This window comes from Seriola lalandi, unplaced genomic scaffold (assembly GCF_002814215.2).
Source record: "Seriola lalandi dorsalis isolate HSWRI2012SDOR001 ecotype SW California unplaced genomic scaffold, Sedor1 jcf7180002054673, whole genome shotgun sequence".
NCBI classification, from domain to species: domain Eukaryota; kingdom Metazoa; phylum Chordata; class Actinopteri; order Carangiformes; family Carangidae; genus Seriola; species Seriola lalandi.
The window spans coordinates 52,514-65,141 of NW_019525226.1; the positions used below are offsets into that span (position 1 = coordinate 52,514).

The 12,628-nt window shown below is 40.1% G+C and overlaps 1 protein-coding gene across 1 annotated transcript in view; it reads left to right on the top strand.

Moving 5' to 3' along the window:
• Positions 1–12,628, top strand: part of drp2 (dystrophin related protein 2) — a 76,452-nt gene that overhangs the window by 48,265 nt on the left and 15,559 nt on the right. Inside the window, exons 13-18 of the mRNA XM_023421616.2 lie at positions 2,034–2,119; positions 4,421–4,578; positions 6,765–6,931; positions 7,633–7,744; positions 8,611–8,747; positions 10,390–10,455. Coding sequence (XP_023277384.1) covers positions 2,034–2,119; positions 4,421–4,578; positions 6,765–6,931; positions 7,633–7,744; positions 8,611–8,747; positions 10,390–10,455 — 726 coding nt within the window. The remainder of the gene's footprint in view (positions 1–2,033; positions 2,120–4,420; positions 4,579–6,764; positions 6,932–7,632; positions 7,745–8,610; positions 8,748–10,389; positions 10,456–12,628) is intronic.

The following is a 12,628-nucleotide window of genomic DNA, read 5'->3' on the forward strand; positions in this document are numbered from 1 at the left end:
CCTTCCCTCTGGTGGTTCCTATTCCTATTGTCTTATTTAATACTTAATGAGCATTAAATTTCTCAAGAATATCATGAAATGCTAGATTTGAGTGTGTCCTCTAAGTTAGCATTTATGACCGTGATAAATAACACGACGGGCCTGTATCAGGTTTAGAAATGCTGCAGAGCCAGGTTTAGCAGTGCTAAGGCCTTTTTCATATTATATTGGGTCATAAGAAACAGTGGTAGTATAAAAATAATCGAGCATAAATACATATCATATACACACACTGCATTATGAACAAGGAATGGATATTTGTGATCTCATGCTACTATAAACAATTACTATAAAAGCTATTTTGTACAAATCCTCAGAGTCCTAGAACAGAGGTCTGTCTGCAGATTGATGTAACCAGTTCAATGGCTTGTTGTACAGATATCTGTAAAGAGCCACAGCATGGCTAAAGCTCCAATAACAATGTCCAGGCTGAGGGCCAATCATCCCTTCTGAGACACAGCGGAAACAAATCCTCTTTCACACTAAAATTCTCCCCAGCTTTGCTCCTGATTGACTATTTTCTGCCATCTTCAAAAAGCAAGCACCAAGCACAGACACAAAAATACAGGAATATACCCACAAGTGCTATAAATGTGGTTGGTAGCTCTTAACTGTTTGCTCCTAATGAGAGACAATCAGAGACTTTACCCTCTGCATATTTTTCAGTAATTGCTTTTTGTTTTCCAATAAATAGCAGCAGTGAATCTGAATGAGGTGTATGTGTGTGTGTGTGTGTGTGTGTGCTTGTGTGTCCATTTTCATTCGTTTGTGTTTGTTTGTGTTTATGCCAGTGGATGTGCATTATAGTATAGCACCAAGTGTGTATACGCATGTGTATTTGTGTGTGTGTGTGTGTCCTCCAGAGGCATGTCACACTAGCAGGGTTAGCAGGAGTGACGTGTCCCCTGAGGAGCAGCACAGGGGTGCATATTGAAGATGGCATGCGGCACACAGCAGGAAGTGTGTGTAAAAGGTGCTGACAGCCAGTCGTCCCCATGTGCTCTCCAGCTTCTCTGGACCCACACCGGCCCTGATTATGGCAGAGGAACCTCAGTAATGTTCTCCTCATGACTTCTCATGTTTCTCCACGTGACTCCAATATTCTGGACTCTAATGGTCTGGCCTGAGTAATGTTTCACTTCATCGTGTTTTGACCTGTGGGTGAATTAAAAAACTCTGCCTCTAATTTGCTTTTGAACACATTCAAAGAAACATCCAGCTCTGGAAATTTAACTTACTATTTTAATTCAATTTTATACTTCACTGATCTGATGTTCTCAGATGAATGTGATGTTATTGATTTCTCACTTAATGATTCAAATGTTAATTCGATAAACCTGTGCTTTCTGGCAATGCTGTTCAGCTCAGCACTAAATTTCTCCTGGCTGTTTTGGCACCGGAGCTGTTAAATCCTCACAGGCACAGTGATGGTGTGTCTGCCTCTCAGATCCAGAGTTTCCATAGCTACTTCCCCGTATGCCCTTTTTATTTCAAGCTGAAAAAAGTTAATGTGACTTTTTTAGGCACAGATCAGGGCACAACAGCATCCAACTCACTGGCCTAGCCATTGGCCAGTGATCTGACAATTTATTCAGCTGGGGATACTCACAAATATGGGATGTCTTTGTGTTATTCAAGTGTGTTTAAGTAGTGTGTCATATGCAAGCATATATATTCGTCTGTAAGTGAAATTATGACATTGCAGTGTATGTGTGTGTCTGTATTATTGCTCTTCGGGGTATAAATGGACACAGCACTTCATCAAGTTTCTTTAGTTCTTCTTAATGTGCTCTAATACAATTTCACACTGTTGCGCTGACCTTATCTGTACTGCTTTGACCCACGAAATTCCACTACACTTTGTCCCTCCCAGCAGGGCGGCGTATGAATGTATTACCACGACACAGTACACTGTGATTTTAGAATAATTCACCATTCAATAACCCTAACCTTGCAACCTCTTTTTTTTCCTCTCTTCTCTTTCTTTCGTCTAGTGCTCGAAACGGCAAAATGCGAGTGCTCAGCTTCAAGATGGGATTGGTGAGCTTGTGCAACGCAGACGTCCAGGAGAAGTACAAATGTGAGTCTGATGCTTGCTCATGTGCCTAATGCATCTCCTCATCAACAAACAATGAGCCAAAACAAAACGGCAGTGATTTCCAGTATTACATAAAGACATCCACTTAGTCTAATGGAGGAAATGACTCTGCTGCCATAATGGAGAAAGCTTTCTTTACTTCTGCAGAGTACACCAGGGGCCTTAAAAGGATTGCTTGCCAAAGACACCATTCATGAACACTCTCGTTCTATCGCTCAGACTCTCATTTTTCTACACAAGTCAACTAGCAAAAAGTGAAGCCCCCTTTCCTTTTCTTCTTTTTCTGAACTATGCTGTCAAATTTTATTAGTGCACCGCCTCAGTCTGGGATATGTTTTTACTGATCTATTATAACCCCAGTTTACAAGTCATCCCGCTAATATCCTGTAAATATAAGGCTGACGATAGTTGGACCTGGAACAGCTTGTAGTTGAAACAGGAGCTTGGACAAACCATGCCAGGATTATTCATGCTTGGCGCACCATCTGTGTCAGCTCTTAAAGACTGAAAGATACCAGATTAGTCTTCAGTTGAATTGTCCCTGAGGTGAGTCAGCCTGCTTTTTCTGGGTTCAGGTAGACATGTGGTGGCCTTAACAGTTTGTCATTTCTCTGAATGGTCCCATTTTTTGCCAGCTCCAGACGTCACTGGAATAATATTTGCAAATAAATCTGCAGCATGTGCATCAACCCGCTTTGAGATACAGATGGTGGGTGTTTATTCCATCATTGCCAGTCTTTGGCTGTAATTCAGGAAAGAAATATGCTTGTCATTACTTGTTATTACTCCTCCAAAAGTAGTTTAATTACTTTATAGTAATAGTGATTTTTGATACTATCAGAAAAACGCTGTTTTAAAAACATTTCCGGTCCTCCATAATTATCTGGCAAAATCAGTTTCTTAAAAAATTTCAAGCAAGAAATAGTCCATGTAGTTGCAGGGTATGACTTTATTTTATATTTGCTGTACTCGTTGTACATTAAGTTTTGATATTTCTAAGACCTGGTAAATTATCAAACAAACTAAACTCCAGACTGAAATCATGTTGAGAAAACTGAACTTACAAAGTGTACCCTACACTGGATTCACACTCCTAGTTTCATTTCACATCATCTTTCAAAACTGGACAAACTCAATTATGTCGCTTTTGTGATGTTTTAGCCGCATGACCTGGATGGCAATGTCAGTCTTTCAGCTTGTACAGTCTATATACAGTCTACGGTATAGCCTCATAGCTCATGTTAGCATGGCTGTAGTCTCATGCCTGCAGGTTATTCACAAATGTACAAATTTTTAAGGGATTTCTAGCTAAAACTGTTCGTGCAGCCCTGAATAGTTAAAAAGGTAGTTTCATACTAACTAGTAATTACTGCAAACATATTAAAGCCTTCACAAACAAACTTAGCAATGTGTTCAGAAAGTTTGTGGCTTGTGCAGTCAAATCCAGCAATACATTATCTCATTGCAGCGTTTGCAACATTGCAAGCTGCATGTTTCAGATGTAATAGGGCTATATACTGTGTCTCCATAAAACACATCCACACCTCATCTCTATCAAACAGCTCAATGTGAACATTTAAAATGTCAAACACGCCTCAGCTGTGGTTATGAGGACTATATACAGGAGGCTGTTTAACATGCAGGTGTTAAAGCCAAGTGCTGTCCCTGTAGGGTTGAAGAAATACACAGAGAAAGGGGTACATGGGATGCTTACACTGGCATTGTGCTGCACCCTCACACGCCTGTCAGCATTCATCTCCTCAGTGACAGGCAGAGTCCTAGCAAGCCTGGTAAAGGCCTCATTGAGAACCTGACAAGACTCCACTTATGCAGCTCTTTCATCTCCGAGCATACCAGCCAGACCACTAATAGTGATTCTGTCTCTGTCTATATGTCACTGAAGTAAGTTTTATTCCACAAAACTGAGTATGGTAAGCTTGTTGCCTCGTTGTTAAAAAAATTGATGAAAACCAGATGTGTTGCGGCTGTATTGACAAACTAAAGCTAATATTTTTCAGTGCCATCTTTTAAATCTTGTTTGAATATCTGGAATGAAATTCATTATTTACATTTTGAAAGGCCCAGTGCATATAGCAGTAGCCTACATACAAATGCTCTAAATCAACATATATAGATGTGTAGGGAAAATGCAGATATGATGGTAATACAAATGCAAATAACCGTTTTTCATGCATACAAATGTAGTACACTATCAACACTGTTACACTGTTGTATAATCAGATTAGTTACTGCATAATTGATGCATAACTGTATTTTTTGCAGACTTATTCCGTCAGGTGTCTGGTCCGGGAGGTTTGACAGACCAGCGTCACCTCAGCCTGCTGCTCCACGAAGCCATCCAGATCCCCCGCCAGCTGGGTGAAGTTGCTGCTTTCGGGGGCAGCAATGTGGAGCCGAGCGTCCGGAGTTGCTTCCGCATGGTATGGACACAGTCACATACATGCATATCACACCTAAATACATTCACAGATAGTCAACGATGCACAGTTTTGCTGTGCATATGAATACACACAGTATAGACAATGAAAACCTACTTATCAATGCTATAACAACAGACTGATGTATCTCAAACCTGCTAATCTGTTAATTAATCTGAAGGATAATAATGCCTGACCTTTATATAATCAGAACAGAATTTATCTGTGCCAAGACAGTTTTACAAATACGGAAACAGGCCAAAACTTAAAAAATTATCTGCTTAATCAAACATTTGCTTTTGGACGCTCCCCAGCACAAGCCAGGTACCAGGAAGCTGCCAGCTTTGAGAAGCCTGTTGTGTTTCCCTGACATAAGCAGAGTTCAACTTTCCTACAGAGAAAGAAGAAGTTAAATGCACCATCTCAGGAAATTGAGAAGTTATAATTATTCTACCTAAGGAAGCCCTAACTGCCTTACAAATATTACATCACATTAATATTGCATTGCATTGCTTTTAATGCACATAAAATACAGTCAGTGGTAGATAATTCATGAAGTTACTAAACATATATAGACTGTAGGTGAAATCCAAGAAGTTTAATTGGGAAGGTTGCATATATAATATGGAATATATTGGAATATTGATATGATGAAAGGAGGTCAGTGCAGTAGCACACAGGGCAACAGCTAATGAGAAGACATGTTCAAAGCATTAATTAATTTATCTTTCCCTCCTTTGCTTGTTCTAAACGTGTCTGAACTTGAATGTTTGCCGCAGGTTTGTGGGAACTTTACCACATGACATTCAATTTGAGGCGCCAGATAATTACAGAGTTGTTAGAGGCAGGGCACAGCTTTTTTGGAAGGTGGACTATACAAAGCCTTTTAATTCCTTCATTTTGAAGGCAGATCCTAATGATACACACTCTATTCTGGTCCATGCTTGCTGTATCAGCTATGGCTGATTAAAATCAGTTCCTTTCTCGATTTGCCCCATGTCAGGACAGTTAGTTGTAGATGAAATATCCATGTATTGTGAATTGAGGGGGTGGCCCATTCGCCCATTTGCCAGGTAGTTTGGAAATGAGTGACATCAGTTTTTGGAGATGTGGCTAGGGCAGCTGCTGCCACCTCACAGAGATACTGACAGTTTGACTCTGCTGGCGGATGATAAGATGAAATTGACTTGAGACACAGAATATTCAGAGTAAGGTAGTTATACAGAGAAGTATGATATTGCTGAAGGTGTTATGGTATGTGCAGAGGTTATTAGGGGCAACAACTAGCAGAATAAATAGATAGATAAATAGATCCATACTTTGTGAGTAGTGTTGTACATTGATTCTTATTTCACAAACGTGCTGTTTAGTGGAAAGATGGTGCAGAAAGCAGCAGTTTTGATGGATAAGTGAATGTTTATCACTCTATTTTTCCAATGATGTTTAAAGCGCCACATCTGCTCAGTGTGCTGTTTTGTGATGCAGGAGCATGCTCAGCATAGTCAGAGCCAGTTCCAGGTGTTCAGTATGCAAGGGGCTGCTATTTGACCTCCCACATGGAGCGATGCTGGCTACTCCTCTACCAGAGTGAAGCTCCTTCATCCCCGAGAGACTGTACACCTCTGTACACCATCACAGTCTGTATGATCCGTATGCACACACACACATTTATTATGCTACTCTGCTTGAGCGGTGGAGGAAGCCCCAGGGAAATCAACCTCTTAATGCATCTCTGATGCAGACTTAATGAGAATTTAGCACATCACGGATTTTCAGCGCTTGGCGAGTCATTCTTTTATTAGGTTGACTTCCTTTTCATCCCACTTTCTGGAATTCTCAACAAGGTGCCTCCGGGAGAGACGGACTGCATGCAGACACACAAACACACATACAGTATACACACGGACACACAGGTTTGTGTCTGCTGTGTTTTAGCTTTATAACTGTTTAAGTAGTTCCATAAAAGCAAAAGATATCCCACAGTGTAGTATATCTTCTTTCACCCTCTTTCCTTCTCTTATCTTCTGTATTCTCTTTGATTCCCTTTACAGTAACTCACTGCAGGACCACCTTTGGAAAGGAAGCGCACCTTCTCCTCTCATTACTTTATGTACCTGTCCTGCTGTTGGTCTATATTTGGGTTGTTTACAGTCTCCTGCACTCCCCACCCACCCACCTTCCCATTCCAGGCCCCAGGGAAACCTGCCATTGAGGTGTCTCACTTCTTGGAGTGGATGAGCCTCGAGCCCCAGTCGATGGTTTGGCTGCCTGTCCTCCACCGTGTGGCTGCCGCAGAGTCGACCAAACACCAAGCCAAATGCTACGTCTGCAAACAGTGTCCCATCAAGGGCTTCAGGTGGGTATGCCTAAACAGACACGCATGCAGATTTTATGCACAAAGACATATAAAGCAATGTTATATGACTTTAAAGGATTCTTCAGAAATCCCAGTTGGGAAATTAGGCTTTTGCAACATCAAACAAAATTAAGAGATTAGTACACAGAATAGGAAGACTATTGTTAAGGACTAATACTGTATATATACATACACAACCAACAACAGAAAAAAACACTAAAATAAGAAAATGAAAATATAAGAAAATTGGAGTTAAAAAGTTAAAATTGTTCAGAAGTAGTATAGTAGTGTATTATGTTTTTTTTTTTTTTTAAATTTGATTAAAAAAAACTTTTTTTTTCATAATTACAGTTTGGTAAATACAAGAATAAGTGTAGTACTTCTGGGAATATTTCAAAAGTGAAAAACAGAAGCAAATAAATCAATTTTAATAGTGGCAGCTGGTGTTTTCTGTTTTCATTATATGTAAGAATCAGTGCTCATCAAAAACAGGTTTGTTGGAGAAGTTGAAACTAAGAAAACATGTGGCTGTAATAGAGTACAGCCCTGTCTGGACCAGAGGTGACAGCATGCATGTAGGCAAGCATATAAATTGAATACAAACACACCCTACCTCTCTGTCTGTGGGTCTCTGATATCTCGGATATGTCTGTTCTCTTGCAAACATCAGTTCAGCCTCTCTGTTATATTGATCTTGACAGGTATCGCAGTCTGAAGCAGTTCAATGTGGACATCTGCCAGACATGTTTTCTAACCGGCCGTACTACTAAGGGAAAGAAGCTGCACTACCCCATCATGGAGTACTACACCCCAGTAAGACAAACATTATATAGTGCTTTAGCTGAATACAAATTTAAGGCTCCAGGGACAAATAAAACTCAGCTGTTCTCAAAAATATACTATTATCTCCTGATTCCTGCTGCCAGGCGTAGATTAGTCACGACTGCAGTGTAATCTCTATCATCTCTAAGTATATACTTTTACGTATGCTTACACTGCTTCATCCAAATCTATATAGTATGCAGAGATTGAGTACCACTCAGCAGTAACGTCCTTTTTGGCTACATAGTGCACACATAAAGTGCTATTTGGAGCACACATTGCGCACTAAACCCCAATAAAACCCGAGCCTTAAGCGACTGCACGCACAGTCTCTGAAGTCGAGTTCATTCCAGAGGAGTAGCTGTAGCACTATAGCCGGAGTGCTGAAATGTACTGAGATGGTGCCAGATTTAATCTCTAATCAATTCTGAACTGTAAATATATGGCAAAATGCCAGCTGTACAATGATTTTTCTTTTAACTGGACGATATTTTACATTAGCTAGATACAGGTTTTCACAATGGCTAGGCAGGCGGCCACAGATTTCTACTGTGAAAGAGAAGGAAGGCGCTAGAGAGCATGAGAGAGAGGAGAGAGGAACGATTTGAAACAGCGTAGAAAGGTAGCAGAAACTGAGTGAGAAAACAGATGGAGAAATAAGTTAGTGAAGTAAAAGTAAGACAAACCAGCCTTGAGACAGAGTGGAGAAATTTCAGATGAGAAAGCAACATTTTCAAAATAAATTGCAGTGTTGTAATTTGTCTCTCACCCATCCACTCCCGCCACCTCCGCCACCATCACACCCGTTCCTAAACCCGCCCCACGCCAACCTCCTCCACTCCTAAATCATTCTCCAGACAACCTCGGGAGAGAAGATGAGGGACTTTGCCAAGACTCTGAAGAATAAGTTCAGGTCGAAGCAGTACTTCACCAAGCATCCTCAGAGGGGTTACCTGCCTGTGCAGTCTGTGCTGGAAGCTGAGAGCTCGGAGACGTGAGTCCCACACGTAAACACTCAAACACAGTCATCTCTCTGTCTCCGCTTTGCTGTCGTCTGTCTCTCACTTTCTCTCACTTACACACATACAAAACCCTGCTGTTGTCGGCTAATTATCATGCTCTGACAATTTAGGGCGCTTTTACTCGCTGAGATGGGTTAAAGGGACAGCTCTGTGTTCAGAATTAACATAATGTTATTCCTGTGATCTCAGTTGGGGTCAGATGCTCTGTTCACATGAGCGAGTCTCAGCTAAAGGGAAAAACAAGAGCGATGAGACTAAAATCCATGAGATCATCAAGTAGCATCGCTCAGGGCGATGATAGTAGCTACTAAGGTTTAGCATGATTATGGGTCCATGTTTTGTCTGATTGTGTCACTAAGGTCACCTTTTATAACCTCAAAAAAACATTACACGAGTCTGTGAGTTAATCTTTTCATGTACTGACACGGCAGAGATGATACTCCGGCGCTGGAAGAAGCAATATGAAAATACTCCTTCACAAGTAAAAGGCCCGGCATTCAAAATTTATTATCAAAATGTACCAAGAATCGAAATTAAAAGCACTTGCAATACAGAGTGACCATTCTCATATTGTAATACTAATATATTTTTGGACTGTTATTCCTTATGCATTAATGCATTAACAGCATGTAGCTGGTGGAAGTAGAGCTGATTTATTTTTGCACCGTTCTGTGGTATTTGTCACTGACAGGCGTCCCCAACCTACAGGTCAAAACCTGTTATGTTGTGTTTATTTTTGACTTAATCTGACTTTATGTATTGGTTTTTTTTTTTGTTTGTTTGTTTGTTTGTGAGAATTATTGGATATTTTATTAAATTAAACAACCTGAGAAGGGAACATCAATTTTGGTTGAACATCTGTGATAAAGGTGTATTCAAAATGAATTTGTGTTTATTCACCCCAAATAGCACCGAAAGTATCGGTGTTATCAAGTTAGAAATGGATGTACTGACTGTGTCTGTTTGAGTGAGCCTGTATGTTTGTGTTGCCAGAAACTCTGTAATTTCTCTCCAGCTTCTCCCCCTTTTCCTCTCATCTCTGTATGTTCATATCGCAGATTGATAAAGCCCTGGGATACGTGTTGACTTTTCGCTCAAACTGAAACTTTTTCAACTCACACAGACGTATCTTCAAATCTTTCCGTTTGGAATCACACTGCTTCTGAAATTAGCTTCTTCACTGTGAAGGGTCACAGGCCAAAAATGTTGGGAACCAGGGATTTAATCAGTGAAATTACATCAGATATTTATGACCAACATATGTTTTATGTGTAAAATCTGCAAAATAACTAACTTCAGTCATATGAGATAAATGAAGTAAGAAATACAATATTCGTCTGAAATATTGTAGAGGTCTAAATCGGCATAAAATGGAAATACTAAAGTAAAGTACATCGCTTTCTTGAATCTACATTCCTTACTTTCCTTTGCTGTGAAACACATTGAATCTGAGTTTTTTTTTCTCCATCCTAACAAAAGAGTTTTTCACATTGGCAATAAGACCTCTTCCTCTGGATAATAAAAATATTTTCTATAGCCACGCATTCACATTTGCAGTTTGAGTGTTAAAAATGCCTTTGCTGAAGTATTGACATTGTTCTCTTTTGTTCCCAGGCCTTGCTCCTCACCCAAGCTACCCCATGCAGACACACACAGCCGGATTGAGCATTATGCCAGCAGGTACGTGGCTCACTGCACTGTGCTATATATCAAATAATTACAACAAATTCTTTCCCTCTTTCACTTTCCTCTTTCCAAATCAAACCCCCCCCCCTTATTTATGCTCACTCCACTCCTGCTTCCAATTCTTCTCCTTCCCCTACTTTGTCTGCTCCCTCACCCCTTAGTCTCCACCACACACTGATTGAAGTATTGATTTGGCTGCGTGGTGCACTGTACTCCAAACAGGGTAGAGACTGTACTGCCCAGCAGTTTCCCTCACTCTTATTCTCCACCCAAACACATGCTGGCACACACAAGCAGAGCAGTTTGTGGTTTTTGTGTGTGTGTGTGTGTGTGTGTGTGTGTGTGTGTGTGTGTGTGTGTGTGTCTGGGGAGGTCAGCAGGGTTCAACATGCCTAGCGGCTTGTCACTTGTTAGGGCAGTGAGCCCATTGGTCACCTGGGAGCTGTCGGTGTGGATTAGTGTCTGTCTGACAGGTTATAAACAGGGCGCAGCACTGGACTCCCACACTCCTGGCGGCCCTGCCCACAGAGCTGCAGAGTGTGCATGGTACTATGTGTGTGCGTGCGTGCTGGTAAGTGTGCCATTGTGTATTACTTCCCTAAGGCTTTTACACACAACTGCTTTACATCCTGCCAAAACAGAGGGAACACACACCAACAAGAGAGCAGGCACAATTGTCCTCTTTACCCCTCTTATCGCTCCTTTTTTTTTTTTTTTTTGCCTTTCCTCTGTTTTTCTGTTTGCCTTTTCTCTTTTAATTCTTATCTCTGATCCCTCTCTTCTATTGTCTCCCACCCACACATTTATTTTTCCGTCTTTCTCTGTCTCTCTCTCTCTCTTCTAGCCCTTTATTCTCCTCCCTTCTTTGATATCTGTTTTTTTTACATCTTCTTACATTTTATCATTTGTTGCCAATTGCAGTACAATTAGCTCTTGAGTCGCTCAGAAAAATCTTAACCAGCATAATACACTGATCCAAAAGCCCTCATTCAAATCAACCAGAAGAACAGAAGTGGAAAGGTGGTCACGGAACAACGTTATAATTCGGTAAAAATGAGACACATTCACTGAGAAATTTTGTTTACCTTGAATGAGAATGTCAGAAAAAGATTGTTTTTTTTTTTTGGTTTTTTTTTAAATGTCCACTGTATCTACTTCACTCATAGCAAGCCTCTCATCTCTTTGCATGCCAGGAAGCTCTGTTTTTTCTGCATAAGAAGAAATTAGTAAGGGCCTTTATTTGAGAAAATAACCTATAATCACTGGGCTATGCTTTGAGTGTCCCAGAATGATAACACTCCATATCTATCTTTTGGAAGCACCATATAGAGATAACAAATGCTTGATAACATAGCATTGTCGTATTCTTATTATGGTATTTCTCTATGAATTCTGAACACATTTATAAGCAGTTTTATAAGGTTATAATGCTGGTAATATTTTTTGATACCAACAGTTAGTTTAAGCTTTTATTAACTGTTTACAAACATGTAAAATCATTCACAAGCAGACTTAAAGGATATTTTATATTTTTCCTTAATGCCAACAAATTCCATTAAAATCCAACAATGTGTTAGTTCTTCTCTCAGATACTTTGTGACTTCTCAAGCCCATTCTTTCTTAATGAACTTGTACATCTTAAAAAAACAAAAAACAGGTGAGGAATATTTATTTTTATTTTTAAAAATCTGGGTACTGTAATTTTTAGCACACTTTACTCAAACAGGAGTAATGTGTGTATTTTCAGTGGCGGATTAGTTCACATTTGCTGCTCCAGTGAGTATTTATGGTAGAAAGAAACAAATGACTACAGCTCTCTTATACTGTGTTATCAAACATTCATTAACTGTGTTTGCAGCTGGTGGATCGATCCCTGATTCCTCATGTCAGTTGGTCCTTGAGCAAGACAATAAACCCCAACGGCTACTGATGGCTAGGCCAGTGTCTTGCATGATAGTTTGCCATTGTCTGTGACTATGAATGGGTGAATGAAAAGCAAAGAGATAAAAGGCTGAGCGAACATGATTGCTGTATAAATGTGCTTTTATCCAAAATGCATTTAACATGTATATTGTACCGTGTTTTTGTTATTTAGTCCCACTTTCATGTGTCGTTGATTGCGTTGGCTCAGTGACTATAAAGAAATCATACAGGCTTAAAATGAATG